The following is a 26,716-nucleotide window of genomic DNA, read 5'->3' on the forward strand; positions in this document are numbered from 1 at the left end:
CTCTCAGCAGATGCATCCAGTCCACGCTGGAGTCGACTGAAGGACTCTGCTGGGAGAGGCAGAGGCCCCCTGGCAGCATCCGTAGCATCTTCGTTTTATGTCCCTTTCTGAAGGACGTGACCACACAGTCTGTGATGGGGTTTGACCCTCTGCCTCCTTCGGACACAATCTACTCCTACGTCAGGCCAGAGAGGTACCTCCCTCCTTCCAGTTCCCACCTCCCAGCTCCCACCTCCCTCCTCCCACCTCCCAGCTCCCGCCTCCCACCTCCCAGTTCCCACCTCCCAGCTCCCACCTCCCTCCTCCCCTCCTCCCAGTTCTCACCTCCCAGCTCCCACCTCCCAGTTCCCACCTCCCAGCTCCCAGCTCCCACCTCCCAGCTCCCAGCTCCCACTTCCTAGCTCCCCCCTCCCACCTCCCAGCTCCCACCTCCCACCTCCCACCTCCCACCTCCCAGCTCCCAGCTCCCACCTCGCAACTCCCAGCTCCCACCTCCCAGCTCCCACCTCCCAGCCCCCACCTCCCAGCTCCCAGTTCCCACCTTCCAGCTCCCACCTCCCAGCTCCCAATTCCCAGCTCCCACCTCCCAGCTCCCACCTCCCAGCTCCCAGCTCCCACCTCCCAGCTCCCAGTTCCCACCTCCCAGCTCCCACCTCCCACCTCTTAGCTCCCAATTCCCAGTTCCCACCTCCCAGCTCCCAGCTCCCACCTCGCAGCTCCCAGCTCCCACCTCGCAGCTCCCAGCTCCCACCTCCCACCTCCCAGCTCCCACCTCCCACCTCCCAGCTCCCAGCTCCCAGCTGTCACGTCCCAGCTCTCACCTCCCAGCTCCCAGTTCCCACCTCCCAGCTCCCACCTCCCAGCTCCCAGTTCCCACCTCCCAGCTCCCAGTTCCCACCTCCCACCTCCCAGTTCCCATCTCCCAGCTCCCACCTCGCAGCTCCCACCTCCCAGCTCCCAGGTCCCACCTCCCAGTTCCCACCTCCCAGCTCCCAGCTCCCACCTCCCAGTTCCCACCTCCCACCTCCCACCTCCCAGCTCCCAGCTCCCACCTTGCAGCTCCCAGCTCCTACCTCCTACCTCCCAGCTCCCAGTTCCCACCTCGCAGCTCCCAGCTGCCACCTCCCAGCTCCCACCTCGCAGCTCCCAGCTCCCAGCTCGCAGCTCTCTCCTGCAGCTCTGAGGTCAGGGCTTTGGGGCTCACAGGGACTGGCGGCCTCCTTCAGACCCAGATGCTGAGAGATGGGGTGCAGGGTTAAGTGGGTCTTTCCCCTCACAGGAAGGGAGAGGAGGAGAGGAACATGTTATTTGGGGGTCACAGCTCTGCGTTTGCAGGCCATGTTCTTTCCCATCTCCATCGAATGTACAAGGGCTTGCGTGTCAGCCTCTGTGGCAGGTGCGGGTGACACAGTGGAAGCAGATGTGCAGTGCAGTGGGTAAAACACATTAATTTTAGAATCCAGAAATAAATATAAAATCAAAACTGCACCAGCCTGGCCAACATGGCGAAACCCTGTCTCAACTAAAAATACAAAACTTAGCCGTCTGGGCGTGGTGACTCACGCCTGTAATTCCAGCAGTTTGAGAGGCCAAGGTGGGCAAATCACAAGGTCAAGAGATCGAGACCAGCCTGGCCAACGTGCTGAAAACCCGTCTCTACTAAAATACAAAAAAATTAGCTGAGTGTGGTGGCGCACACCTGTAGTCCCAGCTACTTGGGAGGCTGAGGCAGGAAAATTGTTTGAACCCAGGAGGCAGAGGTTGCAGTGAGTGGAGATCGTGCCACTGCACTCCAGCCCGGCGACAGAGCAAGACTCTGTCTCAGAAAAAAAAAGATTAGCTGGGCGTGGTGGGTTGTGCCTGTAATCTCAGCTACTCAGGAGGCTGAGGCAGGAGAATCACTTGAACCCGGAAGGAGGAGGTTGCAGTGAGCCGAGATCACGCCACTGCACTCCAGCCTGGGTGACAGAGTGACTCCATCTCAAAAATAAAAAAAAAACTCCAGTAAGGTGTTTGGAGGAAGAAGGGGTGGCTGTGCTGAGACGCAGAGGAAGGATAGTGGCTGTGCTGAGTTGGAGAGGATGAATGTGCCCTCACCAGGCTCAGGGGAGAGAGCGTCCTCGTGTTCCACAGAGCACACAGCACGTTGGGAAAACAAAAGCCCCATGGCCAGGCCGGGAGAGCAGGGCTGTGGGGCAAGAGGGCCGACTCCCAGGTTGCCAGTGTGTCTGGCTTTCAGAATCTGGGTCATTGAGAGGCTTGTTACCTTTCCTCTGGGCTCGAAAGTACTTGCCTTACTCAGGCCCCGTCACCCACACGGTGGCCATCGTGATTCTTCCTGCCGGTAGGGTGTCGTAGCTTTGAGGAATCGCAGTTCTTTGCTGCCTCCCTCCGCTGTGGACCCCAGGCTTTCGCCCTCCCTAGAGCTCGTTGGGCCTGGGCCGCTCGGCGTCCTGTAGAGCTGGGCTGCGGTAGCCCTTTGCACCGTGTGAGTCTCCGCTTAACACAGGCCCTGGAATCTTCTGCCTTCGCATAAGGAGTGTGTGCTCTCAAATCTTCGGTGCTGAAGGAGACATTGAAACTGCAGCTTTTCTGAAAAGCAAGGCAGTTGTGCAGTGGCTGATGATGGCTGTGGGAGCCTTGCTCCGGACCCCATGCCTGCCTCAGCCGAGTTGGTCTCCCTCATCCTGTTCCCGCTGTCCACACCCCACCCTGAGCTGATGAGGAAGCCTCACGGTCCCCCCAGGGAATCCAGGGCATGTGCTTAGCTGCTGCTGCTCTGCCCCGTGGCGGCCCCTCCGTGTCCCTGCGAGGGAGGCAGCTGGCAGGCAGCCCCGGGAGCTGGGTTGGGTCCCACAAGTCTCAGTTCGGTGTCATTTCCGACTTTTCTTGACTTTCTCTTTCAGGCTAAGTCCCATCAGCCATGGAAACACAATTGCGCTCTTCTTCCGGTCACTGTTGCCAAACTATACCATGGAGGTAGGTGGAGCTCGTCCCAGCCCCTGCTTCCCAGTGGGTGCGGGCATATCCATTCCATATCCATTCCGTGCGAATGTCGAGCCCTCCTTGAACCAGGACTGTGCCAGGCGGCACAGGGAGCAGGGGAGGACCAAGGCTGCATTGTGCCAGCGGGGTGCCCGTTCTGCCGGGGAAATTGGGGCCTGCCCAGATGGTAGCAGATGCAGGGCCGTGAGTCAGCCCGGCTTGATCCCACTCTCTGTGCCTGGCTTGGTCTAGACGCAACATTTGGTTTTGAGAGCTTCCTCTCCTCATAGGGACCTGGGGAGGGTTCAGGGCCTGGTGCTGGGGCAAGGGCCACCTCAGGCTCCACAGTGCCTTCCTGCTTGGGCCCTGGGCCCCTAGTCCCAGCACATACAGCCCCCTGCTCAGGCGTGTCCCAAATCTGCAGGGGGAGAGGCCCGAGGAAGGAGTGGCTGGGGGTCTGAACCGCAACCAGGGCCTGAACAGGCTGATGCTGGCTGTACGCGACATGATGGCCAACTTCCACCTCAACGACCTGGAGGCGCCGCACGAGGACGACGCTGACGGGGAGGGGGAGTGGGACTGAGCGTCCACAGAGGTGACCGAAAAGCCGTATGATGATGTTCCTGATTTCTGTGCTGGTCGGAATCGGCCAGTTGCCTGAAGTAGGGATGCTGACTGGGTCGCTACCTGGTCCACTGTTTCTCCTATAAATGTAAATGGGTCACGCTCTGCTGTCCGCACGTTCTCCTTTCCCAGGCACTGAGCGCCGTCCCGTGCCCTCGGATTCGAATCACGCTCAGTCCATTCTCCTCCTAGTTGCCTGTGGGTGAGGTGGGGCTCAGACCACATGCTTCCCGTGCCCCCAGAATCTGGGCATGGGTTGAGAAGGGGCCCGACGGGGTCTTCAGTGCAGGTCCCTGCTGAATGCCAAGGCCCTGGGTGCACGTCCTCCTTGAGCTTGCTCTGGAGTTCGCCTTGTTGGTAGAGGGTCTCAGGGCAGGGCTGGAGCAGACACAGCCGGCCTTCAGTCTTGTTCCTCCAAGCAAGTGGGGTGGGTATGTTGGGGTCCTATGGCTGGGCGCTGCCATCTGTTGAATCTGACAAAATAATTTTCTTTTTTTTTTTTTTTTTGAGACAGAGTGTCACTCTGTCAGCAGGCTGGAGTGCAGTGTGGCACAATCTCAGCTCAGTGCAACCTCCACCTCCTGGATTCACGCCATTCTCCTGCCTCAGCCTCCCGAGTAGCTGGGGCTACAGGCACCCGCCACCACGCCCGGCTAATTTTTTTGTATTTTTAGTAGAGACGGGGTTCCACCATGTTGGCCAGGATGGTCTCCCTCTCTTGCCCTTGTGATCTGCCCGCCTTGGCCTCCCACAGTGCTGGGGTCACAGCCGTGAGCCGCCACGCCTGGCTCGGCCAAAATAATTTTATTAGCGAACTTGAGGGCAGTGCCCAGAATTGAAGACGAAGCCCCAGAAGCAAGTTTTGCAGAGAAAAGTGCCCAGGGAAGCTCTGAGGGCGCATGTAGCAAAGATGAGGCTACAGTCGGTCTGAGGGTGAATGGGCCACTCGGACCAAGATCCCAGTCTGCGGGGAGGGCTTAGCTGTGCAGGTCCTGGCACAGTTGACTGATGGTGCACAGAATCTGTGCATCGCACGGTCCCACGGTGCTGCAGCTGCAGGAGGGGCGGAGGCTGCAGCCAGACAGCATCAGAAGCCAGCGTGGTTCTGGAAGGATCAAGAACACCAAGGTGTTAGGGCTGCAGCAGGGGTCCTGTCCCCTGGCACCCCTCACCGCCCTAATCTTTTACCCTTAGGAGGCAGCAGGCAGGAGGGGCTGCCCAAGGCTCTAGGGCAGCCAGTGTGGCAGGAAACACGTTCCAGCCCCAGCTAGGTACTGGTCCGTGGACCCACCTCCCAGAAAGCCCATCACTGTGTAATCATCTAACCTGGGGCTCGCCGAGGCCTGTGAGTTCATCCTTTTGGCAGTTCCTGGTGTCTCCTTACTCTGCTCAGCATTTCCTGGGCGGGAGCTTAGGGCGCAGGACCCTCCCCAGGATGAGAGGGCCCACTGTCCATGACAAGAGTCAGCCTGAGGGCTGAGCCACGTGTGCCCACCTCAGACGCGGGCCTGAGGGTGCAGCCCTGGCCCTGTGCTGGCCGTTTCTAGGAGCGGTGCCCTGAGGTCCCAGCTGTGACAGCCCCACGCTCTGCAGGAAGAGATCGTGGGGGTGGGGAGTTGGTGCTGCGGCCTCGTTCCTCTCTGCAGTGAGTGAACGATGTTTGTGGTCAGCAGGAGCTGTGGGGAGTGCAGGCTGGGCCTCCCGGTGTCCCACCCAACCCTTTTTCCATGGGGGATCTGCACTCAGCTCCAGGGAAGATGGTCGGGATAACCCCAGTCTGCCCTAGGTCCCCACCCTCCACAGCCAGGGTGGTCCGTGGTGAGCTCCAGCCATCGAGATGGGGGGTCTGCTAAAGTCTTCACGGTCTTTTCTCTGAAAACGACAGGCAAGCAAGGAGAGCTGGGTCCCCTGCCTCTTCCATTCCAGATGCCTTGAGTCCACCCAAGTGGGGATGTGATGTTTAGAGCTGCAGCAGCCGCCCTACGGTTGGGAGTCAGAGATGAGCCGGTGTTCCAGGGACAGTGCAGCAGAGGCTGAGCCCAGGCCTGCTGTGCTGAGAGAGGTGGCTGGATCACTGACGCTTTGGCAGTGGTGCTGGGGTTTCTGTCATGACCTGCAGCTGAGCCTTTTTCCAATGACTGTGAGATCTGAAAGACTGCTTTGAAGGACACCTTCAAAGGAAGCCTCTGCCATGCGTGTGGGGAATGCTGGATGCTGCTTCCTCCTTTGCCCTGCTCAGCCCAGCGAGAGGCCAAGGCACACGTGGCTCCTGGGTGCTCATAGGCAGCGTGGCTACCCGCTGGGCCCGTTTCCACCGAGCCGGAACCCCCCAGTCTTCAATGCAGGCACCACGGGGGGCTCACGAGAAACCCTGCTTGCCACCTCCCACACCCCCACCCCCAGGTTCAAAGGAAATGGCCCCTGAGCCAAGGGCTGAGACCAGCCGTGGGTCCGGCTGTCCTGGGGAGCTGTACTGGAGCCCACCACGGTGGGACCGTTGGTCCGGCGGTGACCCCCACCTCCGTGTCTGTGGCCTCAGCTGGACAGGCCACTCCCTGGGCCACAGAGATGTTTCACCTCGCAGCCCTCGGGCACGCATTGAGCAGATGCGTCTGCGCTTGCATGTGTGTGTGTGGGTGGGTGCACATTTGTGTGTGCGTGTGTGGGTGCACATTTGTGTGTGTGTGTGCCTGTGTGTGTGCGCATGTGGTATGGGTGCACATTTGTATGTGTGTGCCTGTGTGTGTGCATGTGTTGGTAGGTGCACATTTGTATGTGCGTGCCTGTGTGTGTGCACGCGTGTGTGGGTGCACATTTGTATGTGCGCACGTGTGTGGGTGCACATTTGTGTGGGTGCAAGCATGTGTGGGTGCACATTTGTATGTGCATGCCTGTGTGCATGTGTGTGGGTGCACATTGTGTGGGTGCACATTTGTATGTGTGCGTATGTGGGTGCACATTGTGCGTGCACATTTGTGTGTGTGCATGCCTGTGTGTGTGCAGGTGTGTGTGTTGCAGGCCCTGGATGCCAGACACTGAATAAACGCAGGAAGGCGTCTGTGTTCATTCTCCTCGTGGGTCACTGGTCCAGAAACACCTGGGTGGAAAGTGCTCTGCGGGAACGGTGCCTCTGCCTGTAGGGGGGACCCTGGTGAGTGGATGGGCCAGCCGCACGTGTCTTCCGGCCACTCAACACGCAGTGTTTCCAGGGGCACGAAGAGATCAAAATTGAGATGTGATTAGCTGTAGGATTTCATTTAATCACAGATCATCCCGAGGCTAATTTATCTCCCCCATGACCATAACGCATCAAAAAGTTGACTTTTTCCAGCTCAGCTATGCCTCATCTCCTTCCCACGAAGCCCTGGCAGGCACATCCAGTGAGAAACCACAGTGGGAGTCCTGTGGCAGGGTCACCCCACTTCCGATGCCCTCCAGCTGCGTCTTGGCAGGAAAAAGGCTGCCCAATTCTCATGACCTTTCAAGTCCCGGGCTGGGGCGTAGCGGTGGAGGCTGGCGTTAACCGCCGTCCATCTCAAAGGCCTCATTAGGGAGCTGCAAACACGAACATCCCTGAAATGCAAGGACACAGCGCTCGGGGCAGGGGCTGCTCACCGGCTCATGGCCAGAGGTGAGCGGGGTCTGGGACTGTGAGGTGCTGTGGACCTCGGGGGCTCCTGAGGCAGGGACACAGCCACGGCCCTCACACCAGTGGAGCCGTCTTCCTTCCCCAGTCAGGCTCGGCCTCCTCCTCACGCCCCAGGACCCTTCTCTCCCCTGTGCTTATGCTGGAAGCACAGCGTGAGGGGGCAAAGGTCACGGGAGGCGAAAGGCTGGGCTGAGGCTGAGGCTGCGTGGCTGCGGCTGGACACCAGGTCCTGTGGTGGTGTAGGCAGGGCGCGCGCTCTCCTCTCAGCAGCCTGGGGCTGCATGTGCTACCAGAAACAGGTGTGCCTATTTGAAGATGGTTTGACCAAGTCTCCCAAAGCTGAAGATAGGTCCCCGCCCATGTCCCCGGGTGTCACTCCACAGATGCACCTGTGTCCATCAGATGGTATCGTTGATAGTCTGGAGCCACCCAGATGCCGCGTCGTCTGTTCACGCTGTGGACACCACAGTCTGAGGCAGAGGATTGCAGCCACCGGCATGGGCGAATCTCAGCCAGAGAGAGTGAACTGGGACACCATTCACGTAATGGGCCAGATGGGCCGGCAGCGGCTCGCTGGGGCCATTCTGGGTGGGCTGTGTCTGTTGGTCTGGTGCTCTTGATGTGGCTGGTTCAGGTTTGTCAGCCCTCAACTTGCATATTTATCATTGGTGCATTTTTATGTATGTTGTACCTCAATTTAAAAATTAGGGCCAGGTGCGGTGGCCCACGCCTGTAATCCCAGCACTTTGGTAGGCTGAGGCGGGAGGATCACGAGGTCAGGAGATCAAGACCATCCTGGCCAACATGGTGAAACCCCGTCTCTACTAAAAAAATACAAAAATTTGCTGGGCGTGGTGGCACGCACCTGTAGTCTCAGCTACGCAGGAGGCTGAGGTATGAGAATTGCTTGAACCCGGTAGGCAGAGGCTACAGTGAGCCGAGATCATGCCACTGCACTCCAGCCTGGGTGACAGTGAGACTTCGTCTCAAAAGAAAAAAATTTAAAGTAGTTGGGGTGTGGGGGCTCAACCCTGTAATCTCAGCATTTTGGGAGGCTGAGGCGGATGGATCACCTGAGGTCAGGAGTTCAAGACCAGCCTGGTCAACATGGTGAAACCCCGTCTCTACAAAAAATACAAAAAATAGCCAGGTGTGGTAGTGGGTGCCGTAGTCCCAGCTACTTGGGAGGCTGAGGCATGGGTATTATTTGGACCCAGGAGGCAGAGGTTGCAGTGAGCCAAGAATGCACCACTACACTCCAGCCTGGGCGACAGAGTGAAACTGTGTCTCAAAATAAATACATAAAAATAATATATATATATATATATATATATATATATATATATATATATATATATTTGAGACTGAATTTCTGTTTCCCAGGCTGGAGTGCAGTGGTGTGATCTCGGCTCACTGCAACCTCCGCCTCCTGGGTTCAAGCAATTCTGCCTCAGCCCCCCAAGTAGCTGGGACTATAGGCTCCCGCCACCACACCTGGCTAATTTTTGTATTTTTAGTAGAGACAGGGTTTCACCATATTAGCCAGGCTGGTCTCGAACTCCTGACCTAATGATCTGCCTGCCTCAGCCTTCCAAAGTGCTGGGATTACAGGGGTGACCCACTGTGCCCGGCAATAATATTTTTTTTTTTTTTTGAGACAGAGTTTTGCTGTTGTTGCCCAGGCTGGAGTGCAATGGTGCAATCTCAGCTCACGGCAACCTCCACCTCCCACGTTCAAGCTATTATCCTGCCTCAGTTGGGATTACAGGCACCCGCCACCACACCTGGCTGATTTTTGTATTTTTAGTAGAGACGGGGTTTCTCCATGTCAGCCAGGCTGGTCTTGAACTCCTGACCTCAGGTGATCCACCCGCCTTGGGCTCCCAAAGTGCTGGGATTACAGCCCTGAGCCACTGCGCCCAACAATAATAAAAATTTTTAAAGCAAAACTAAAGATTTATAAATTGTAAAATGCAGATATAACAAGTGATTAATATTTACTGTACCAGTAAATATGAATAATGTTAATGTGCTCACACACGGAGGTGGCTTGTAAGTGGCGTGAGCATTTCTTTTTTTTTTTTTTTTGAGACGGAGTCTCACTGTCACCCGGGCTGGAGTGCAGTGGCACGATCTCGGCTCACTGCAAGCTCTGCCTGCCGGGTTCACACCATTCTCCTGCCTCAGCCTCCCGAGTAGCTGGGATTACAGGTGCCCGCCACCACGCCCGGCTAATTTTTTATATTTTTAGTAGTGACGGGGTTCCACAGTGGTCTCGATCTCCTGACTTCGTGATCCGCCCGCCTCGGCCTCCCAAAGTGCTGGGATTACAGGCGTGAGCCACCGCGCCCAGCCGGTGTGAGCATTTCATGGTCAGAGTTTGGCAGTGGGGCGAGAGACAGGATGGATTTTAACTCGAACCTTACAGACACAAACTGAAAACCCTGATGCGGTGCCTGCACCGTTGCCTCCTTTTCTGCACCTGTAAATGGGACGAGTAATTCCATTCCCCCTCCCGATTCCGCCTTCAGAAGGTTTTCGTCAGCACAGATGTCGTCTTCAGCAAGGAAGTGCTGGGAACGCCCTGGAGTGAACCCAGGAAGATGTCTGCAGTGGATGCCAGGGCCCCTCCCCACCATCCCTGCTGGGCCTTGCGGCCACGCCCAACTGCTGTGAGCGGCCTGCGGAGCACCACGTGCGACAGCTGGCTGGAGGCGAGAGGTCTGCCTTTGATGTGGCTGTTGGTGCAGGACCTGTGGTGCCTTCCGCAGCGGAAATGGCGCGCCGCCCGGGGAGGACGGAAGCAGCATCCCGGGTACCCGTGTGAGGATGAGCGACAAGATGACTGGAGGGTCCCCGAGGACCTCACCAGGGTGCCCCCCAGCCAGTCCCCTCCCAGGAAGCGACACCCCCAGCCCGAGGGCTGCAGCTGAGGGGGTCGCTACTCTCACTGGGCGAGGCTGGGCCCTTGGGGGCAGGGACCAGAGTGGCCTCAGGCTCTATGAGATGCCTGAAAGCACCAACCCTTCCAGGGCTCACTCACGTTGGACACTTTCACGCTCTGCCCTGGCCGGAAGCCCCCTCACCAACTCCTGCAGGGTTCACTCAGTTTCCAGAACTTTAATTATTGGAAAATTCTCCCTGGTCCAGCCCCCGAATCTCCCGTGAACGTTGACAGCTGAGTTGCTGCTCCATGCATGCTTTGGCTGAGAGCAGAGGGAGCCCCTGTCCTCACTGAGCTGCTGCCGTGCGGAGGGGTGAAGGGTGGGGCCATCCATGGCCAGTCACTGAGGCAGAGGAGCCTCTGGAGAGGGCAGGTCCTGGGGAAGCTCCGGACTCCCAGAGGGGCCAGGTGGGGGCCCTGGTGACCAGGACAGACTGTGGTGTTTTTTAACGTAAAGGAGATATGCTGTGTGAGGGACCCCCTGTGTACTGCGTGCCGCCTGGTGGCAGGCTGGGCCATGGTAGGTGCTCACGCCCCCGGCATGTGCCCGTCATGTGGCCGCCCTCCATGGGAGGGGCTGCGAGGATGACTTTTAAAAATGCAGAGAAAGGCTCCATTCTTCCCAGGACCTCAGCGGAACCCTGGCCCAGGGAGGCAGGAGACAGAGGCCAGGAGGGGTCCAGAGGTGTGGAAATGTCCTGGGGACCTGAGCAGCAGCCACCGGGGAAGAGGCAGGGAGGGAGCTGAGGACCAGGCTTGTCCACATTGGTTGTGAGAATCCCTGAGCCCAGGGGGTTGATTCCAGGAGGTGTCTGGATTGGCTGGGCCATGCCTGGGCTGACCTGTCCAGCCAGGGAGAGGGTGTGAGGGCAGATCTGGGGGTGCCCAGGTGGAAGGAGGCAGGCATGGGGGACACCCAAGGCCCCCTGGCAGCACCACGAGCTAAGCAGGACACCTGGAGGGGGGAACTGTGGGGACCTGGAGGCCTCCAACGACCTCTTCCTGCTTCCTGGACAGGATTATGGCTGTGCAGGGATTTCAGAGAAGACTCCTGGGCTCCCTCAACGCCAACCCCACAGCCATCCCCCAGCTGGGGCTGGCTGCCAACCAGACAGGAGCCCGGTGCCTGGAGGTGTCCATCCCTGACGGGCTCTTCCTCAGCCTGGGGCTGGTGAGCTTGGTGGAGAACATGCTGGTGGTGGCCACCATCGCCAAGAACCGGAACCTGCACTCACCCACGTACTGCTTCATCTGCTGCCTGGCCCTGTCGGACCTGCTGGTGAGCGGGGGCAATGTGCTGGAGACGCTCGTCATCCTCCTGCTGGAGGCCAGTGCACTGGTGGCCCGGGCTGCCGTGGTGCAGCAGCTGGACAATGTCATTGACGTGATCACCTGCAGCTCCATGGTGTCCAGCCTCTGCTTCCTGGGCGCCATCGCCGTGGACCGCTACGTCTCCATCTTCTACGCGCTGCGCTACCACAGCATCGTGACACTGCCGCGGGCGCGGCAAGCCATTGCGGCCATCTGGGTGGCCAGCGTCCTCTTCAGCACTCTCTTCATTGCCTACTACGACCACGCGGCTGTCCTGCTGTGCCTTGTGGTCTTCTTCCTGGCCATGCTGGTGCTCATGGCCGTGCTGTACGTCCACATGCTGGCCCGGGCCTGCCAGCACGCCCAGGGCATTGCCCGGCTCCACAAGAGGCAGCGCCCGCTCCACCAGGGCTTCGGCCTGAAAGGCGCTGTCACCCTCACCATCCTGCTGGGCATTTTCTTCCTCTGCTGGGGCCCCTTCTTCCTGCATCTCACACTCATTGTCCTCTGCCCCCAGCACCCCACGTGCAGCTGCATCTTCAAGAACTTCAGCCTCTTTCTCACCCTCATCATCTGCAATGCCATCATCGACCCCCTCATCTACGCCTTCCGCAGGCAGGAGCTCCGCAGGACGCTCAAGGAGGTGCTGACGTGCTCCTGGTGAGCGCGGCACGGGCAGCTCTAAGTGTGCTGGGCAGAGGGAGGTGGAGATACTGTGTGGCCTGGTTCTGGTGTGACCCTGGGCAGTCCCTTACCTCCCCGGTCCCCATTTGTCAAAGAGGATGGACGAAATGACCTCTGAAGGTGTTGAAGCGCGGACCCTTCTGGGACCAGGGAGAGGGGTCCCTGCTAAACTCCAGGCAGGACTTCTCACCGGCAGTCGTGGGGAACGGAGGAGGACAGGGGGAGTTTGTGGGGCCTCAGGCTCCGGGCACCAGGGGCCGACCTCAGGCTCCTGAAGAGACATTCTCTGCCCACTCCTGGGACACTCCACCAGCCCCAATGACTGAGCAACATCCACCCCACCCCGTCTTTGCTGCCAGCTCTCAGGACCTGTGCCCTCGTCAGCTGGGATGTGAAGTCTCTGGGTGGAAGAGTGTGCCAATAGCTACTCCCATGGCAGCCCCAGGGGAAGGGGCTTTGTGACCAGAAAGCTTCATCCACAGCCCTGCAGCGGCTCCCGCAAAAAGAAGTGAAATCCCTGCCTCAGGCCAAGGGACCAGGTTTGCAGCAGCCTCGAAAGTGGTGTGGGGCTGAGCCCTCCTGAGGGCGGGTTCTAAGGCTCAGACTGGGCACTGGGGCCTCAGCCTGCTTGCCTGCAGCAGTCGCCCAGGCAGACAGCCGTGGCAAATGCCTGACTCAGTGACCAGTGCCTGGAAGCACGGGGCCAGGAAAGTCTGGTAATAAATGTGACTCAGCATCACCCACCTTAGCCCCTTCCAGAAAGTGCTTGAAGTTTGCGGGTGGAGGGACGAGGGAGGGGAAGGTGGGCAGGGGTGAGAGTCAAGAGAGGGAAGAAAAGAATCCCGGAAAACGTGGCTGCTTCCCCAGGTGAGGAAGCCACAGCCCCAGAGGCCCCAAATGCCTGGGGAGTGTGGAGGTCCCAACTAGGCTTGCGCTGACCCTTCTTCTCAGTTTTCTCCCCATGCTTACAAACCCCAGCCTAGAGGAAGGACGAGCAGGTGCAGCAGGGCCCCAGTCCCCTCCACTCTGACGCTGTCCTAGCTGCAGAAGAGGCGGGTGCCCAGCCTTCCCTGTGACCACATGTGACCTCAGCCGGGATGCATCCCGTTGCTGGCCCCGGCCCTGAGTCCCTCAGCCATGATGAGCCATGAATGGACCCTGCCTGTCCACTCTGAGATGCCTGGAAGGGGGCTCAGTGCAGGCGGGCTGGGGGATGGGTCACTGTCTGCCCAGCACTGCCATTCTGGGAGGAGGCAGGTGGGGAAGGGGTGGAGGGGTCTGTGTTCAGCCAGTCCTGGGAAATGCTTGATGTGAGGCCTCTGAGGGTGGGGATGAGGCAGAGGTCCAGCCAGTGGACAAGTCCCTGGGAGTGAGTACCTGGGGATGAACGATGCTGCCTGGTGCTGGGGAGCAGTGGAGCCCCTGGGCCATCCCTTTGCTGAAACCTGGGCGTCTCGCTGAAGGGACCACCTCCATTTCCTCTGCAGAGACTGAGCACTCAGTCAGCCCCCTTCCTGGGACAGGCTCATTGGAGGCTGCAGGGCCGCCATCAGCCGACTCCTAGGCAGGCTCAGTCAGCAGGCCCCTGGCCAGCCCCACCCCTGCGTCAGCTCCAGCCCTGACTGCCGGCCTCAGGACTGGGAGCTGCTTCCTGGCAGGGCCTGCCTCTGCTGGGAGACCGTATGGTGAGTCAGCCTTAAGCCTGGCACCAGAGCCCTGCGAGGATGGAGCAGGAGCTGGCTGGCCTGAGGCTGCAAAACTTCTTCCCTCGTGGAGACAGGGAGGCACCTCAGACGCTCACCCAGGACTCCCTTGAACAGGGACAGGGAGGAACCCCAGGCAGCTAGACCCCAGTCACAGCCACATGAGCACATTGTGGGGCAGGGAGGGGCATCTCTAGAGAACAAAAGATCCATTTCTCGACTTTCCAAACTGGAGAGCTTCTTGAGAGAAAAGAGAGAGACAGGTACAGGGACACGCCACCCACACACAGCCCTGTGCACACAGACCGGACACAGGCGTCCACAGGCAACTTCGCAGCTGCTCATTTTGTGAAGGGAATGCGGATTTGGGGGCGGGGTGGGGTTCGTCTGTACGTCGTGCACTGTCAGACCCTTCCTGAAGGATTTTTGTTATTGAAATATCAGAAGGCCCTCGTTATAAGGTGGTGTCACTGTCATATCTGGCCCAGGAGGAGGACAGTGCCGTGCCGGCGAGTCCTTTGCTCCCTCCCTTCTTCTCTGACCAGTAAACGCATCTCCAGTCGTTCCCCCGAGGCCCCCCTGCACGCAGTCTCCGACCTCAGAGAGTGAGTCAGATAGAAGCCGCTGCCCACCCTCCCCCACCCTGGCCGGGTTCTTGCCTGGCTTGTGCGTCCTTGTGACAATTCCTGACACCGATGCGCACCGGGCAGTGGCACGTCCAGGTGCTGTGCGCGCCCGGGCCCACAAAGCTCCTTTGCACTCTCATGGCAGCCCCTTGGTGGAGAGGGTCAGGTGGCCCCCCCCACTGCGGAAGCCGGCGACCCACGGAGCTCGCTCTCGGCCGCCGCCACCCCTCTGTGTCCGCGCCCTTCCCAGCTCTGATAGGACGCTTTGTTTCTTCTCAGTGGGTTCAGGGCCTGCGCCAGCCTTTACCTCCCTCCCCCACCCAAAACCGGCAAAGCTCAGAGCACCTTGTCTGCCAAAAGACAGGGAGCTGGGAAGGTGCGGGTTGGTGCCTAACCCGGCGTGGGGAAAAAAGATCCTCCTTACAAAGCCGCAGGGTGGGGCTGTCGCAAGGGCGGAACCGAGAGGGTAGCTGGGGGCGGGGTTCCCAGGGCCGAGATGGGCTATTGTCCTCCCTGGAGCCCGGCACCCCCACAGCCAGCTCCTCTGGGAGGCAGCCCCTCCTTTCGAATGCGCGGGGCCCCCAGACCGCGCCCGGCCCAGCGCTGGGGGTTCCTTGGCTGCGGGAGGGGCGCCGCATTGCGCGCGGCGGGCGGGGACGCGCGGTGCCGAGGATGCGGACGGGGACGCGCGGTGCGGAGCCTGCGGGCCGGGCGGGGTTCTGCGGCGGCGCGTCCCGATTGGCCACCCGCGGTGACATCAGCCGATGCGAAGGGCGGGGCCGCAGCTATAAGAGCGCGCGGCCGCGGTCCCCGACCCTCAGCAGCCAGCCCGGCCCGCCCGCGCCCGTCCGCAGCCGCCCGCCAGACGCGCCCAGTATGAGGGAGATCGTGCACATCCAGGCCGGCCAGTGCGGCAACCAGATCGGGGCCAAGGTGAGGCTGCGTGCCCCGGCCTGTCGCGGGCCCCGGGGCGGGAGGAGGGAGGCGCCGTGCCCCGCGGGCCGCACCTCCAGCTGCCCCCGCCCCTGAGAACCTGCAACAAAGGATGCGCCCAGCGCCTCGCTGGGCGGCCGGGACGCGGGGCCCCCGCCCTGGGACGCTCGCCCGCACCTCTCTGCCCCTGCCCAGGTGACCTCGGGCTGCCGAGGCTCAGCTCACGTCAGTCGCGAAGCCTCAGCCCCCTCCACACCTGCACCCCCTCCACACCTGCGCCCCCTCCACACCTGCACCCCCTCCACCGGGCCTCCGCAGGTGCAGCTGGGAGCCGTGTCTGGGCGTGGCCCTCTTTTTTGGGGCCGCGGCATAGCCTTGAGTGAGACGGGTGGGGTAGGCAGGTTTGGGTGGGGTGGGGGGTTCTCCTCACAGCCGTGATTCCCTCGGCCCGAATCCCCCACTGGAGGAGCCGAACGTCCCCCGAGAGGCTAGAGCCGCCCCGATGTCCCCAGCCTGCTCCGACGTCCTAGCTCCACCCTGTCCCTTTGTTGGAGGGGTTGGGCCTGGACTCGAGATGACCTTGGTCCAGGATCAGGCTTTCCATCGGCGCAGCGGCTCCTGGGCAACCCCGCGGGGCTTGACCGCGCCCACCCAGGGTCTACCAGTCTGGGGATAGGATTGGATGTGGGAACAAAGCCGGGCTGTGGGGTGTGGAGGCTGCACCATGGCGCGCCCCTCCCTCCATTGTTAGCCCACCTCGCAGATGTTGGGGCCACGCAGGAAGGGGCGTTGGTGCAGCTGTGCAGGGACCCCCGCCTAAATCATTAAGGGGACGTCGTGTCCCCTGGTCCTGGGAGGCTGTCCCTGGCCCAAGGTCACACAGCAGGTGCGAGAGAGCCGGGCTGGCCCTTGGTTCTCAACTCCTGCAGGAGCCAACCTGGGGCTCGGGCGGGGCGGGTTGGAGGGGGCTGCTTGCCAAAGGATCTGCCCTCCGAACAGTGTTGGGGAACGGGGGATGGGGGAGGCTGGCTTTGTCAGGACCAAGGCCAGGGACCCAGCTCAGGGCTGGTGCGGCGCTGATTCTGGGAGGGAGGGGTGGAGGAGAAGGTCCTGGAGGGGAAGGGGCCAGAGAAAGGCTTCCTCCGGAGGCTGTTGCCATGGAAACCAGGCAGGAACAAAAAGCTAATTACAACAGGGCCAGCCACGTGGCTGACATGTAAATTGCAACTTTGGCTCCGGGTGGAGGCGCCTCTGAGGGTGGGAGGCCCAGTAGTGGGGAGACTCTCTAATCACCCAAGGAGACAGCTGTGCCTGCCAAGGAGAGCCTGGGGGAGGGGAGGCCTGGGGGACAGTGGCCTCAAATCAAACCAGGACTCCCGGAGCAGCCTCTGACAGCTGCCTTGCCCTGATGGGAGGGGCTGAGGGCTCATTAATGTGGTCACTGGGGCCAAGCCTGCCGTGAGCATCTGCTCCTGGGAGGGTCAGGGGTCGCTGGGGGGAGGGAGGGCAGGCAGCCCTGGGGCCCACCTGGGGTTTCTCCTTCTATGGCTGGTATGGGCCCAGAGCTGTGGTCCTGCAAGGCACTTATCAGGCAAGAGTTGGGACCTAGAAGTCAGGTCCACACGCAGACATCCCCTGAGGCTCCATGGTTAGCAGAGGGAGCCCTTGTCCCCTGGACCGTGTCCTTGGCTGCCTTGTGCTCTGCTTCTCAACACCGGAGCTCTTACTTTGCTCACTACTTTTTATTCCTTTTGAGTCGTTTGTTTTTTCTTATTTTGTTTTAAAAATTAATACCTGGCCGGGCACGGTGGATGAGGAATCTCATGTAATCCCGGCACTTTGGGAGACTGAAACTGGAGGATCACTTTAGCAAAGGAGTTCAAGACCAGCCTGGGTAACATGGTGAAACTCCGTTTCTAAAAAAAAAAAAAAAAAAAAAATTAGCCTGGCGTGGTGGGCCGCACCTGTAGTCCCAGCTACTTGGGAGGCTGAGATGGGAGCACCACTTCAGCGTGGGAGGTCGAGGCTGCAATGAGCTATGACCGCACCACTGTACTCCAGACTAGGCGATAGAGCGAGATCCTGTCTCAAAATAATAATAGTAGTATCTGATTCTTTTTAACAATGCAAACAACAGAGAAGGAAATTTTCTCGGGGGGCGGCAAGAGCGTCTTCCTTTCCTCTGCTGCCCTTGTGGAATCCATGGGAAGCAGCTCAGTGGTTTGCGTCCAGCCGTCCCCTCGACCTGGAAGGTCTCCAGAGGTCAAACGCGAATTCCCCCGGGCCAGGCCTGGCGTAGGGGATTCGCCCCCTGGCGGGAAGTTCGTTGGCCATTCTCGGCCGCCACTCCCGCAGCTGGTAGGGGGGCAACGCGGCTGCTTCCCTGTCTGGGGTCCTCGGGGGGTGCCTGGCTGGGCAGGAAGGCCCGTGCCCTCTGGGCAGAGGGAAGTCGGGGTGACTCGAGGCCTGGTGCAAAGCCGGGTCCCGGGCGGTCACGCGGCAGCGCGGACGACTCACCGCGGTCACCCCTGCGCTTGGAGCCGAGCCCCCAGCATCTCGCGGGGATGCGGTAAGCCGGGCGCAGCCCGCCCGGAGGATGAGAAAACCCGCAGCCCGGAAAGCCGAGCGGCCGCCTGCACTCACCCCTGGGGGGCAGGGGCGGGCCGGGCTGTGCAGAAACACCGGGGCCGGCGGGACGCAGGACGCTGCCCCACCGCCGCAGAGCTGAGTCTGGAACCCCGGGGTGTCCTTTCCCGGAGCCTGTGCTCCTCCCTCCCCGGGGCGGGGCGCGCCTGCAGCGGCGGGGGGGGGGCCTTTGTCCTCCGCGCGGGCTTCGGCGCCGCCTCCTCGCGGCCGCGGGGCGGGGCGGGGCCTGGCTCTCTCAGCCAATGGGAGACGGCGTCTCTGGATCGCCCCGCCCCCTCGCCTGAAAGACCCCGCGGAGCCGCGGGCCGGGCGGGAACCGCATTCAGGTCCTGGAGGGGCTTGGAGGCCCCAGTCTCGCAGCCCCTTCATCGAGGACCCCCGCTCCCACCTGCCTGGGCCACTGCCCTCAAAGCCCGGCCCTACTTTCCCCAGGATCCCAAGCGCAGCGCGAGGTCAGCACCAAGGACAGCGCCCGGGCCGAGCGCCTGGCCTCGAACGCGGGTTCTGCTTTGTGTTTCCAGGTTTTTGTTCTTGGTTATGAGACGAGGCCTGGCTCTGCCGCTCGGGCTGGAGTCCAGTGGCGCGGTCTCGGCCACCCGAATAGCTGGGACCACAGGCGCTCACCACCACGCCTGGCCACAATTTTCTTTTTTTCTTATTTTCTTTTAGATGGAGTTTCGCTCTTGTTGCCCAGGCTGGAGTGAAGTGGCACGATCTCGGCTCATTGCAACCTCCACTTCCTGGGTTCAAGCGATTCTCCTGCCTCAGCCTCCTGAGTAGCTGGGATTACAGGCTCCCGCCACCACGCAGGGCTAGTTTTTTGTATTCTTTAGTAGTGACGGGGTTTCATCATGTTGGCCAGGCTGGTCTCAAACTCCTGACCTCAGGTGATTCACCTGCCTCAGCCTCCCAAAGTGCTGGGATTACAGGCGTGAGCCACCACGCCCGGCCGATTTCCTTTTCCGTAGTGATGTTAATAATTTACTTTATAAAATTATATTTTATTGTTTATTAAATATGTAATATAGGCCGAGTGCGGTGTCTCACACGTGTAATCCCAGCACTTTGGGAGGCCGAGGTGGGTGGATCACCTGAGGTCAGCAGCTCAGGACCAGCTTGGGCAACATGGCAACACTCCCTCCCTACAAAAAATAAAAAACAAAAAAAATTAGGTGGACATGGTGGCACACTGGCCTGTGGTTCCAGCTACTTGGGAGGCTGAGGTGGAAGGATCACTTGGGGGAAGTGGGCAGAGGTTAAAGTGAGCTGAGATCATGCCCCTGCATTCTAGCCTGGGCAACAGAGCAAGACCCTATCTCAAAAAAAAAAACAATATATTTTATTACTTCGTCTCAAATTATAATTTTATTAATTTTAACTACAAAAGCAATTAATATATTCTCCTGGTTAAAAAAAACTGAAATATTGGCCGGGCGCGGTGGCTCACGCTTGTAATCCCAGCACTTTGGGAGGCCGAGGCGGGCGAATCACGAGGTCAGGAGATCGAGACCACGGTGAAACCCCGTCTCTACTAAAAATACAAAAAATTAGCCTGGCGTGGTGGCGGGCGCCTGTAGTCCCAGCTACTCAGAGAGGCTGAGGCAGGACAATGGCGTGAACCCAGGGGGCAGAGCTTGCAGTGAGCCGAGATTGAGGCACTGCACTCCAGCCTGGGTGAAAAAGCGAGACTCCGTCTCAAAAAAAAAAAAAAAAAAAAAACTGAAATATTGCAGATAAGCCTGGTGCCCATCTAGCCACTTCTCTATCCAAGTGGGAACAAATTTCTTTTTCTATCCTTCTGGTCCATTTTTTTTAAGTGACCTGTGCCTCTGGTTTTAGAACTTTAAATAGTATCTAAAACCTTTTAACAAAATGAAGCCAACATGTGCTGAATGTTTTCATGTCAAGCTTTGTGCTACGGCCTCGATGTGGGTATCATTCACATGTTCATCTCACAGATGAGAAAACAGGTCCTGTGAGGCACAGCGCCTGGCCCACAGCTGTGCTCATACTGGGCCCCGAATGCACTCTGGTCCATTGCTTCTGCTGCCCTGTGCCTCACTCTGCAGAGGACTTCCCATAGATGTGTTACTCTCTCCACCCCTCCTTTACAGGGGCTGGTGGTTGTGGGTTCCCTGGAACCATAAATTTGGGGTGTCCCAGTGCTTTGGGGAGCAAGGTCCCCGACTCAAGTGGACTGCCATCAACTAAATTAATGGAGGGTCCTCAACGACAGCGTTAGGGAGGCCAGCAGTAGGTGGGTAGCTTGGACAAGCCCCAAATGCCTCCGTGACCTTTCTGTACTTTTTTTTTTTTTGAGACAGGATCTCACTCTGTCGCCTGGACTGGCATGATCTAGGCTCACTGCAACCTCCGCCTCCCTGGCCCAAGTGATCCTCCCACCTCAGCCTCCTGAGTAGCTGGGGCTATAGGCATGCATCACCATGCCCAACTAATTTTTTTGTTTTTTGGTAGAGACAGGGTTTCACCATGTTGCCCAGGCTGGTCTTGAACTCCTGGACTCAAGTGATCCACCTCTCTTGGCCTCCCAAAGTGCTGAGACTATAAATATGAGCCACCACAGCCAGCTGAGTGTCACTCTGTCACTCAGGCTGGAGTGCGGTGGAATGATCACTGCAACCTCCACCTCCTGGGTTCAAGCAATTCTCCTGCCTCAGCCTCCCAAGTAGCTGGGACTACAGGCGCCCGCCACCACGCCTGGCTAATTTTTTGTATTTTTAGTAGAGACAGGGTTTCACTGTGCCCGCCAGGATGGTCTGAATCTTCTGACCTTGTGATCCGCCCGCCTCGGCCTCCCACAATGCTGGGATTACAGGCGTGAGCCACCGTGCCCGGCCTTTTTTCTTTTTTTAAGTTAGGGTCTCGCTCTTGTCCCACAGGCTGATGTGCAGTGGCTTGATCTCAGCTCACTGCAACCTCTACCCCCTGGGTTCAAGCGATTCTCGTGTCTAAGACTCTGAAGTAGCTGAAATTACAGGTGCGCGCTACCACGCCTGGCTAATTTTTGTATTTTTAGTAGAGACGGGTTTTGCCCTGTTGGCCAGGTTGGTCTAGAACTCCTGACTTCAAGTGATCTGCCTGCCTCAGCCTCCCAAAGTGCAGGGATTACCGGGGTGAGCCACCGTGCCCAGCTATAAGCGGTTTTCTTTCTATTTATTTATTATTATTCTATGAGACAGAATCTCGCTCTCGCCCAGGCTGGAGTACAGTGGTGCAATCTTGGCTTGCTGCAACCTCCGTCTCCTGGGTTCAAGCAATTCTTTTTCCTCAGCTTCCTGAGTAAGTAGCTGGAACGTGTGAGCCACCACGCCTGGCTAATTTTTGTATTTTTAGTACAGACGGGGTTTCACCATATTGGACAGGCTGGTCTCGAACTCCTGACTTCTAGTGATCTGCCCACCTCAGCCTCCCAAATTGTTGCTATTACAGGCGTGCGCCCCCGCATCTGGCCTCTATTTATTTATTTATTTTGAGATGGGGTCTTGATATGAATTCCTAGACTCATGCTTCTCATGCTTGCTACCACCCAGTCCTGCTTCCTGCACAGCAGTTTCCACTAAAGTCACCCCTTGACGAGAGGCATCTTTTTTTTTTGAGATGGAGTCTTGCTCTGGCGCCGAGGCTGGAGTGCAGTGGCGCGATCTCAGCTCACTGCAAGCTCGGCCTCCCGGGTTCATGCGATTCTCCTGCCTCAGCCTCCCGAGTAGCTGGGACTACAGGCGCCCACCACCACGCCCGGCTAATTTTTTGTATTTTTAGTAGAGATGGGGTTTCACCGTGTTAGCCAGGATGGTCTCGATCTCCTGACGTCGTGATCCACCCGCCTCGGCCTCCCAAAGTGCTGGGATTACAGGCGTGAGCCACCACGCCCGGCCTACTAGAGGCATCTTAAAACACATCTCCTGTGTCTCCTAAGCACATCTATGTCTCCACTCCTGGGGTCCTCCCACTTCAGCCTCCCAAAGTGCTGGGATTACAGTCGTGAGCCACTGTGCCTGGTCCCACCAAATTGTTTTCTAACCTGCTTTTTTCTTGAGGAATCTTTTCTGCAGCACATGAGTCACATGTAGAGCCCCTTGTTTCTTGAGGCCTTCATACCTGTCAGGTCATCTACAAGTCACTCCTGCGGAGTAAGGGCAAGGGGCATTGGGAGAGGTCACGCAGCCCCGGGAAGCCTCCCAGCATGTGTCCCAGGAGGCCTGCTGCCTGCAGACACTGCTCCCAGACGCAGCGGCCTTGGCCATCAGAGTGTGTCCCACGAAGAGGTGGCAACTTCCCTGCAGGCCTTGCTCTCACCCGGGGTGTGGGTCTCCGTGTGCACACAGTTCTACATTTGCCATATACCATTTATATGCTTTACATATATTAACCCACTTTCATCTCAATAAGACTTGCTGTCATCATGCCCATTGTACAGATGAGGACACTGAGTCACAGAATCCTAGTGAAATGTGCAAGGTCACACAGCTGGCAAGGGTGGGGGAATGGTCTGTGAACCCAGCAGCCCCAGCCCCTGAGTCTGGGCTCTGCTCGCAGCGGTCATGGCAGCAGAGTCTGAGAAGCAATGTAGGTACCTGCTCTAGGGGGAGAAAGGTGGAGATGGCAGGTAGAGAGAGGATGACACCTGGGGGCTGGGACGATGGCAGCCCCATGCGGACAGGCTGGGTGACCTCAAGCAAGTCGCTTCCCATTTGGGACCCCAAGGACCCTTCTGCAGACCCAGCTGGGGGTCCCTGATGAGACTGGCTCTCAGCATCCCTTTGAGTCCCGTCAGCTGAGGCCAGTAATGTCCCGGCACCATCGCTGGACATGGTTTGCTCTGACGTGGAGGGGCAGGTGTAGCAGCCCAAAGCGATGCTGAGCTCCGGGCCTCTGAACCTGCTCTGCCAGCCACTGTGGGTGTCTCTACCCGCTCTGTGTCTCAGTTCTCTTTCTTGAAAAGAGGGGATAGTAAAAACTAACCCTCAAGGTGTTTATTACCCATGCCCTTCATGGAGGAATCAGCTGGCCCAGGCCCTTGCCAGCAGGTGAACAGCTGGGCCTGGGGGTCTGGGTGTGGGTCTGTTGAACCTTGACCCACCCTGGAGCTCTGGTCAGCCTGGATGTGCAGGTGTGGAGGTGCATATTTATTATGGCAATTTTCTGACAGATAACAGAGTGAGACTCTCTTCTGAATGGGGCTAGTGGAAGCCTTGGGTCAAAAGCCCTAACTTTATACCGAGGGCTATAAGGCTTCACAAGGGAAAGGGCCTGGCTGGGGTTATGGGCCGCCTGCCAACCCCTCCTCTCCCACTTTGTCTGCAGTTCTGGGAAGTCATCAGTGATGAGCACGGCATCGACCCCAGCGGCAACTACGTGGGCGACTCGGACTTGCAGCTGGAGCGGATCAGTGTCTACTACAATGAGGCCTCTTGTGAGTGCCTGCCCCAGCCTCCCCATCCCAGCCCCAGACTGACCAGGTCTCAGCACCTCTATCCTCCCATCGGTTGGCTGAGATGCCAGCAGGTGTAACTGGATGTCAGGCATCCAGACACACAGAATAGACAATAAAGCACAGTCACAAAAGTGAGAGCCAAACATGTTAGTGCCATGAGGGCCTCTGCATGTCCAGGGGCACAGACAGGGATGGGGCAGGTCGGAGACTCTGGAGGCCGTAAGAGGGCCTAGAGAAGGGGCCACCTGGAGGGCTTAGTCGGGCTATTTAGCAACTGGCGTAAAGTGATTTCCATATCAAAGTGGTGATGCACTCACCTGCCCACATGGACATGTGATTTAAAATTTTATTTAATTTAATAGAGACAGCCTCAATATGTTGCCCAGGCTGGTCTCGAACTCCTGGACTCAAGTGATCCACCTGCCTTGGCCTCCCAAAGTGTTGGGAGCACAGGCATGAGCCCCTGCGCCTGGTGGATGTGTGAGTGGATCCTGCCTGTGTTGCTCTGTCCTGTCCTGCTCCGTTCTTACACACAGTGATGCTTAAGGGTGAAGAAAGTTGCTGAAGCTTGCCTTTGTTCCAGGACTCTCCGACTTCAGAGTAAAGGCTCTTAGGATGTGAGAACAAGGATGGCAGGCGGGCATAGATTTTAGAAAGAATGAGGGAGAGGCTCTGGCCCTCTGTAACCCAAATCACCGAGCCCCTCTCTCCCCTTAGCTCACAAGTACGTGCCTCGGGCCATTCTGGTTGACCTGGAACCTGGAACCATGGACAGTGTCCGCTCAGGGGCCTTCGGACATCTTTTCCGGCCTGACAATTTCATCTTTGGTAAGTTTCCGCTGCTCCAAGCTCTGATGGCAGACCCCATCACAGGCAAGCCCAGGTCGGTGGACGGGGGTGGCTGTCAGAAACAAGGAATGGTCAGCTCCTCACGTGATCCTGAACCGTGGGAACTCATCTCTCCATTCTACAGCTGGGCATTGGAGGCCCAGAGAAAGGGTTCTGTGGGGAGAGCAGAAACCACTCATGCATTTCAAGTGGAATGAAGTGTAAAGCAGAGAGAAGCTTACAGAATTGCTAGAGAGCTGGTGAGACAGAACGGGGCCTCCAGAGGACTCCGGGGTCCAGGAGCACGAGGCCTTCCTGCGGCCGAGAGGTCAGGACGTTCCCGTGCCTGTGTCCTGGGGCCGGGCCGTGGATGCGCCACAGAAACAGGAGGGCCTCGCTTCATTCACTTCTGCCTTCCCGACCCCGGCACATCCAGCTGGTAGATGCCAACTCGCATCCAGCCCCCAGCTGCCAGGGATTCTGGGGTGGCTGTTTGGGCTCCTGGCACTGCCAGTCAGAAGGAAGGTATGCTGGAACAGGAGGGCTGATCCATTCACCCAGGATCCCCTCAGGAGGCAGAGGCTCGCTCTGGTGTGACCCCAAGTTCTCAAGACCCTGTCCAGAGCCCTCGTCCTGAGCACTCAGCAGCGTCAGCTCAGGGAAGCCACGGAGGGTATGAGAAGGGGTGGTCAGTGGGGCCTACTTTACGGAAGACAGAACAGGCATGGGGCTGCCACGGCTGCCCTGGGATGTTCAGGCAGGGGCTGGAGGTCTGGACTGCAGAGTCCCTGACCCCTGTCTCCTACCCCTCTTCTCCCTGCACAGGTCAGAGTGGGGCCGGCAACAACTGGGCCAAGGGTCACTACACGGAGGGTGCGGAGCTGGTGGATTCCGTTCTGGACGTCGTGCGGAAGGAGTGTGAAAACTGCGACTGCCTGCAGGGCTTCCAGCTGACCCACTCCCTGGGGGGCGGCACGGGCTCCGGCATGGGCACGCTGCTCATCAGCAAGGTGCGTGAGGAGTATCCCGACCGCATCATGAACACCTTCAGCGTCGTGCCCTCGCCCAAAGTGTCAGACACGGTGGTGGAGCCCTACAACGCCACGCTGTCCATCCACCAGCTGGTGGAGAATACGGATGAGACCTACTGCATCGACAACGAGGCTCTCTACGACATCTGCTTCCGCACCCTCAAGCTGGCCACACCCACCTACGGGGACCTCAACCACCTGGTGTCGGCCACCATGAGCGGGGTCACCACCTCCTTGCGCTTCCCGGGCCAGCTCAACGCTGACCTGCGCAAGCTGGCCGTCAACATGGTGCCCTTCCCCCGTCTGCACTTCTTCATGCCCGGCTTCGCCCCCCTCACAGCCCGGGGCAGCCAGCAGTACCGGGCCCTGACCGTGCCCGAGCTCACCCAGCAGATGTTTGATGCCAAGAACATGATGGCCGCCTGCGACCCACGCCACGGCCGCTACCTGACGGTGGCCACCGTGTTCCGGGGCCGCATGTCCATGAAGGAGGTGGACGAGCAGATGCTGGCCATCCAGAGCAAGAACAGCAGCTACTTCGTGGAGTGGATCCCCAACAACGTGAAGGTGGCCGTGTGTGACATCCCGCCCCGCGGCCTCAAGATGTCCTCCACCTTCATCGGCAACAGCACGGCCATCCAGGAGCTGTTCAAGCGCATCTCGGAGCAGTTCACGGCCATGTTCCGGCGCAAGGCCTTCCTGCACTGGTACACGGGCGAGGGCATGGACGAGATGGAGTTCACTGAGGCCGAGAGCAACATGAACGACCTGGTGTCCGAGTACCAGCAGTACCAGGACGCCACGGCCGAGGAGGAGGGCGAGATGTACGAAGACGACGAGGAGGAGTCGGAGGCCCAGGGCCCCAAGTGAAGCTGCCTGCAGCTGGAGTGAGAGGCGGGTGGCGGCCGGGGCCAAGGCCAGCGGTGTCTGACCCCCAGAGCCATGTTGCTGCCGACTCCGTACCCTGCTTTCCCCTCGCCCTAGGGCTCCCTTGCCGCCCTCCTGCGTATTTATGGCCTCGTCCTCCCCCCCTAGGCCACGTGTGAGCTGCTCCTGTCTCTGTCTTACTGCAGCTCCAGGCCTGACGTTTTACGGTTTTGTTTTTTACTGGCTTGTGTTTATATTTTCGGGGATACTTAATAAATCTATTGCTGTCAGATACCCTTGCTTGGTGCCAGAGATTTCCTTTTATTCTGGAAAGTTGTGTCCAGTGAGTGGAGGGGCTGACAGGGAGGCCCAGGTGGACATGCAAGAGCTCATCCTCTCCCAGGCTGGTGGCTGAGAGAGGCCTGTGCTT

General features: G+C 58.9%; 2 protein-coding genes and 1 pseudogene across 11 annotated transcripts in view; all 3 read left to right on the top strand.

Annotated features, from left to right (window-relative positions):
• Nucleotides 1-3,712, top strand: part of TCF25 (transcription factor 25) — a 35,632-nt gene extending 31,920 nt beyond the window's left edge. For 7 of the 9 annotated variants that reach the window (XM_055232906.2, XM_063613061.1, XM_055232907.2 and 4 more), the window contains 3 exons: nt 114-193; nt 2,907-2,979; nt 3,410-3,712. In XM_055232906.2, coding sequence (XP_055088881.1) covers nt 114-193; nt 2,907-2,979; nt 3,410-3,568 — 312 coding nt within the window. In that variant the 3' untranslated portion in view covers nt 3,569-3,712. Of the gene's footprint in view, nt 1-7; nt 194-2,906; nt 2,980-3,409 lie in introns of those variants that run through there. The other 2 variants (XM_055232908.2, XM_055232909.2) reach the window with 2 other exon arrangements.
• Nucleotides 3,713-3,788: 76 nt separating this feature from the next.
• Nucleotides 3,789-7,362, top strand: LOC134731866 (uncharacterized). The gene is made up of 2 exons (XM_063613087.1): nt 3,789-4,954; nt 5,536-7,362. Exon 2 carries the CDS (start codon nt 5,814-5,816, stop codon nt 6,747-6,749), a length of 936 nt encoding a protein of 311 aa, XP_063469157.1. The 5' UTR covers nt 3,789-4,954; nt 5,536-5,813; the 3' UTR covers nt 6,750-7,362.
• A 2,938-nt stretch (nt 7,363-10,300) lies between these two features.
• Nucleotides 10,301-26,585, top strand: LOC129457572 (tubulin beta-3 chain-like; annotated as a pseudogene). The gene is made up of 5 exons (XR_008649310.2): nt 10,301-12,173; nt 12,557-12,705; nt 23,431-23,539; nt 24,278-24,388; nt 25,214-26,585. The product of XR_008649310.2 is annotated as a tubulin beta-3 chain-like (transcript).
• The last annotated feature ends 131 nt before the right edge of the window (nt 26,586-26,716 follow it).

The sequence above is a fragment of the Symphalangus syndactylus genome, chromosome 11, assembly GCF_028878055.3.
Source record: "Symphalangus syndactylus isolate Jambi chromosome 11, NHGRI_mSymSyn1-v2.1_pri, whole genome shotgun sequence".
Lineage (NCBI taxonomy): Eukaryota > Metazoa > Chordata > Mammalia > Primates > Hylobatidae > Symphalangus > Symphalangus syndactylus.

What these genes read in the sequence shown, in the direction of transcription:
- LOC134731866 (XM_063613087.1), top strand. Translation starts at nt 5,814, where the DNA reads ATGCTGGATGCTGCTTCCTCCTTTGCCCTGCTCAGCCCAGCGAGAGGC.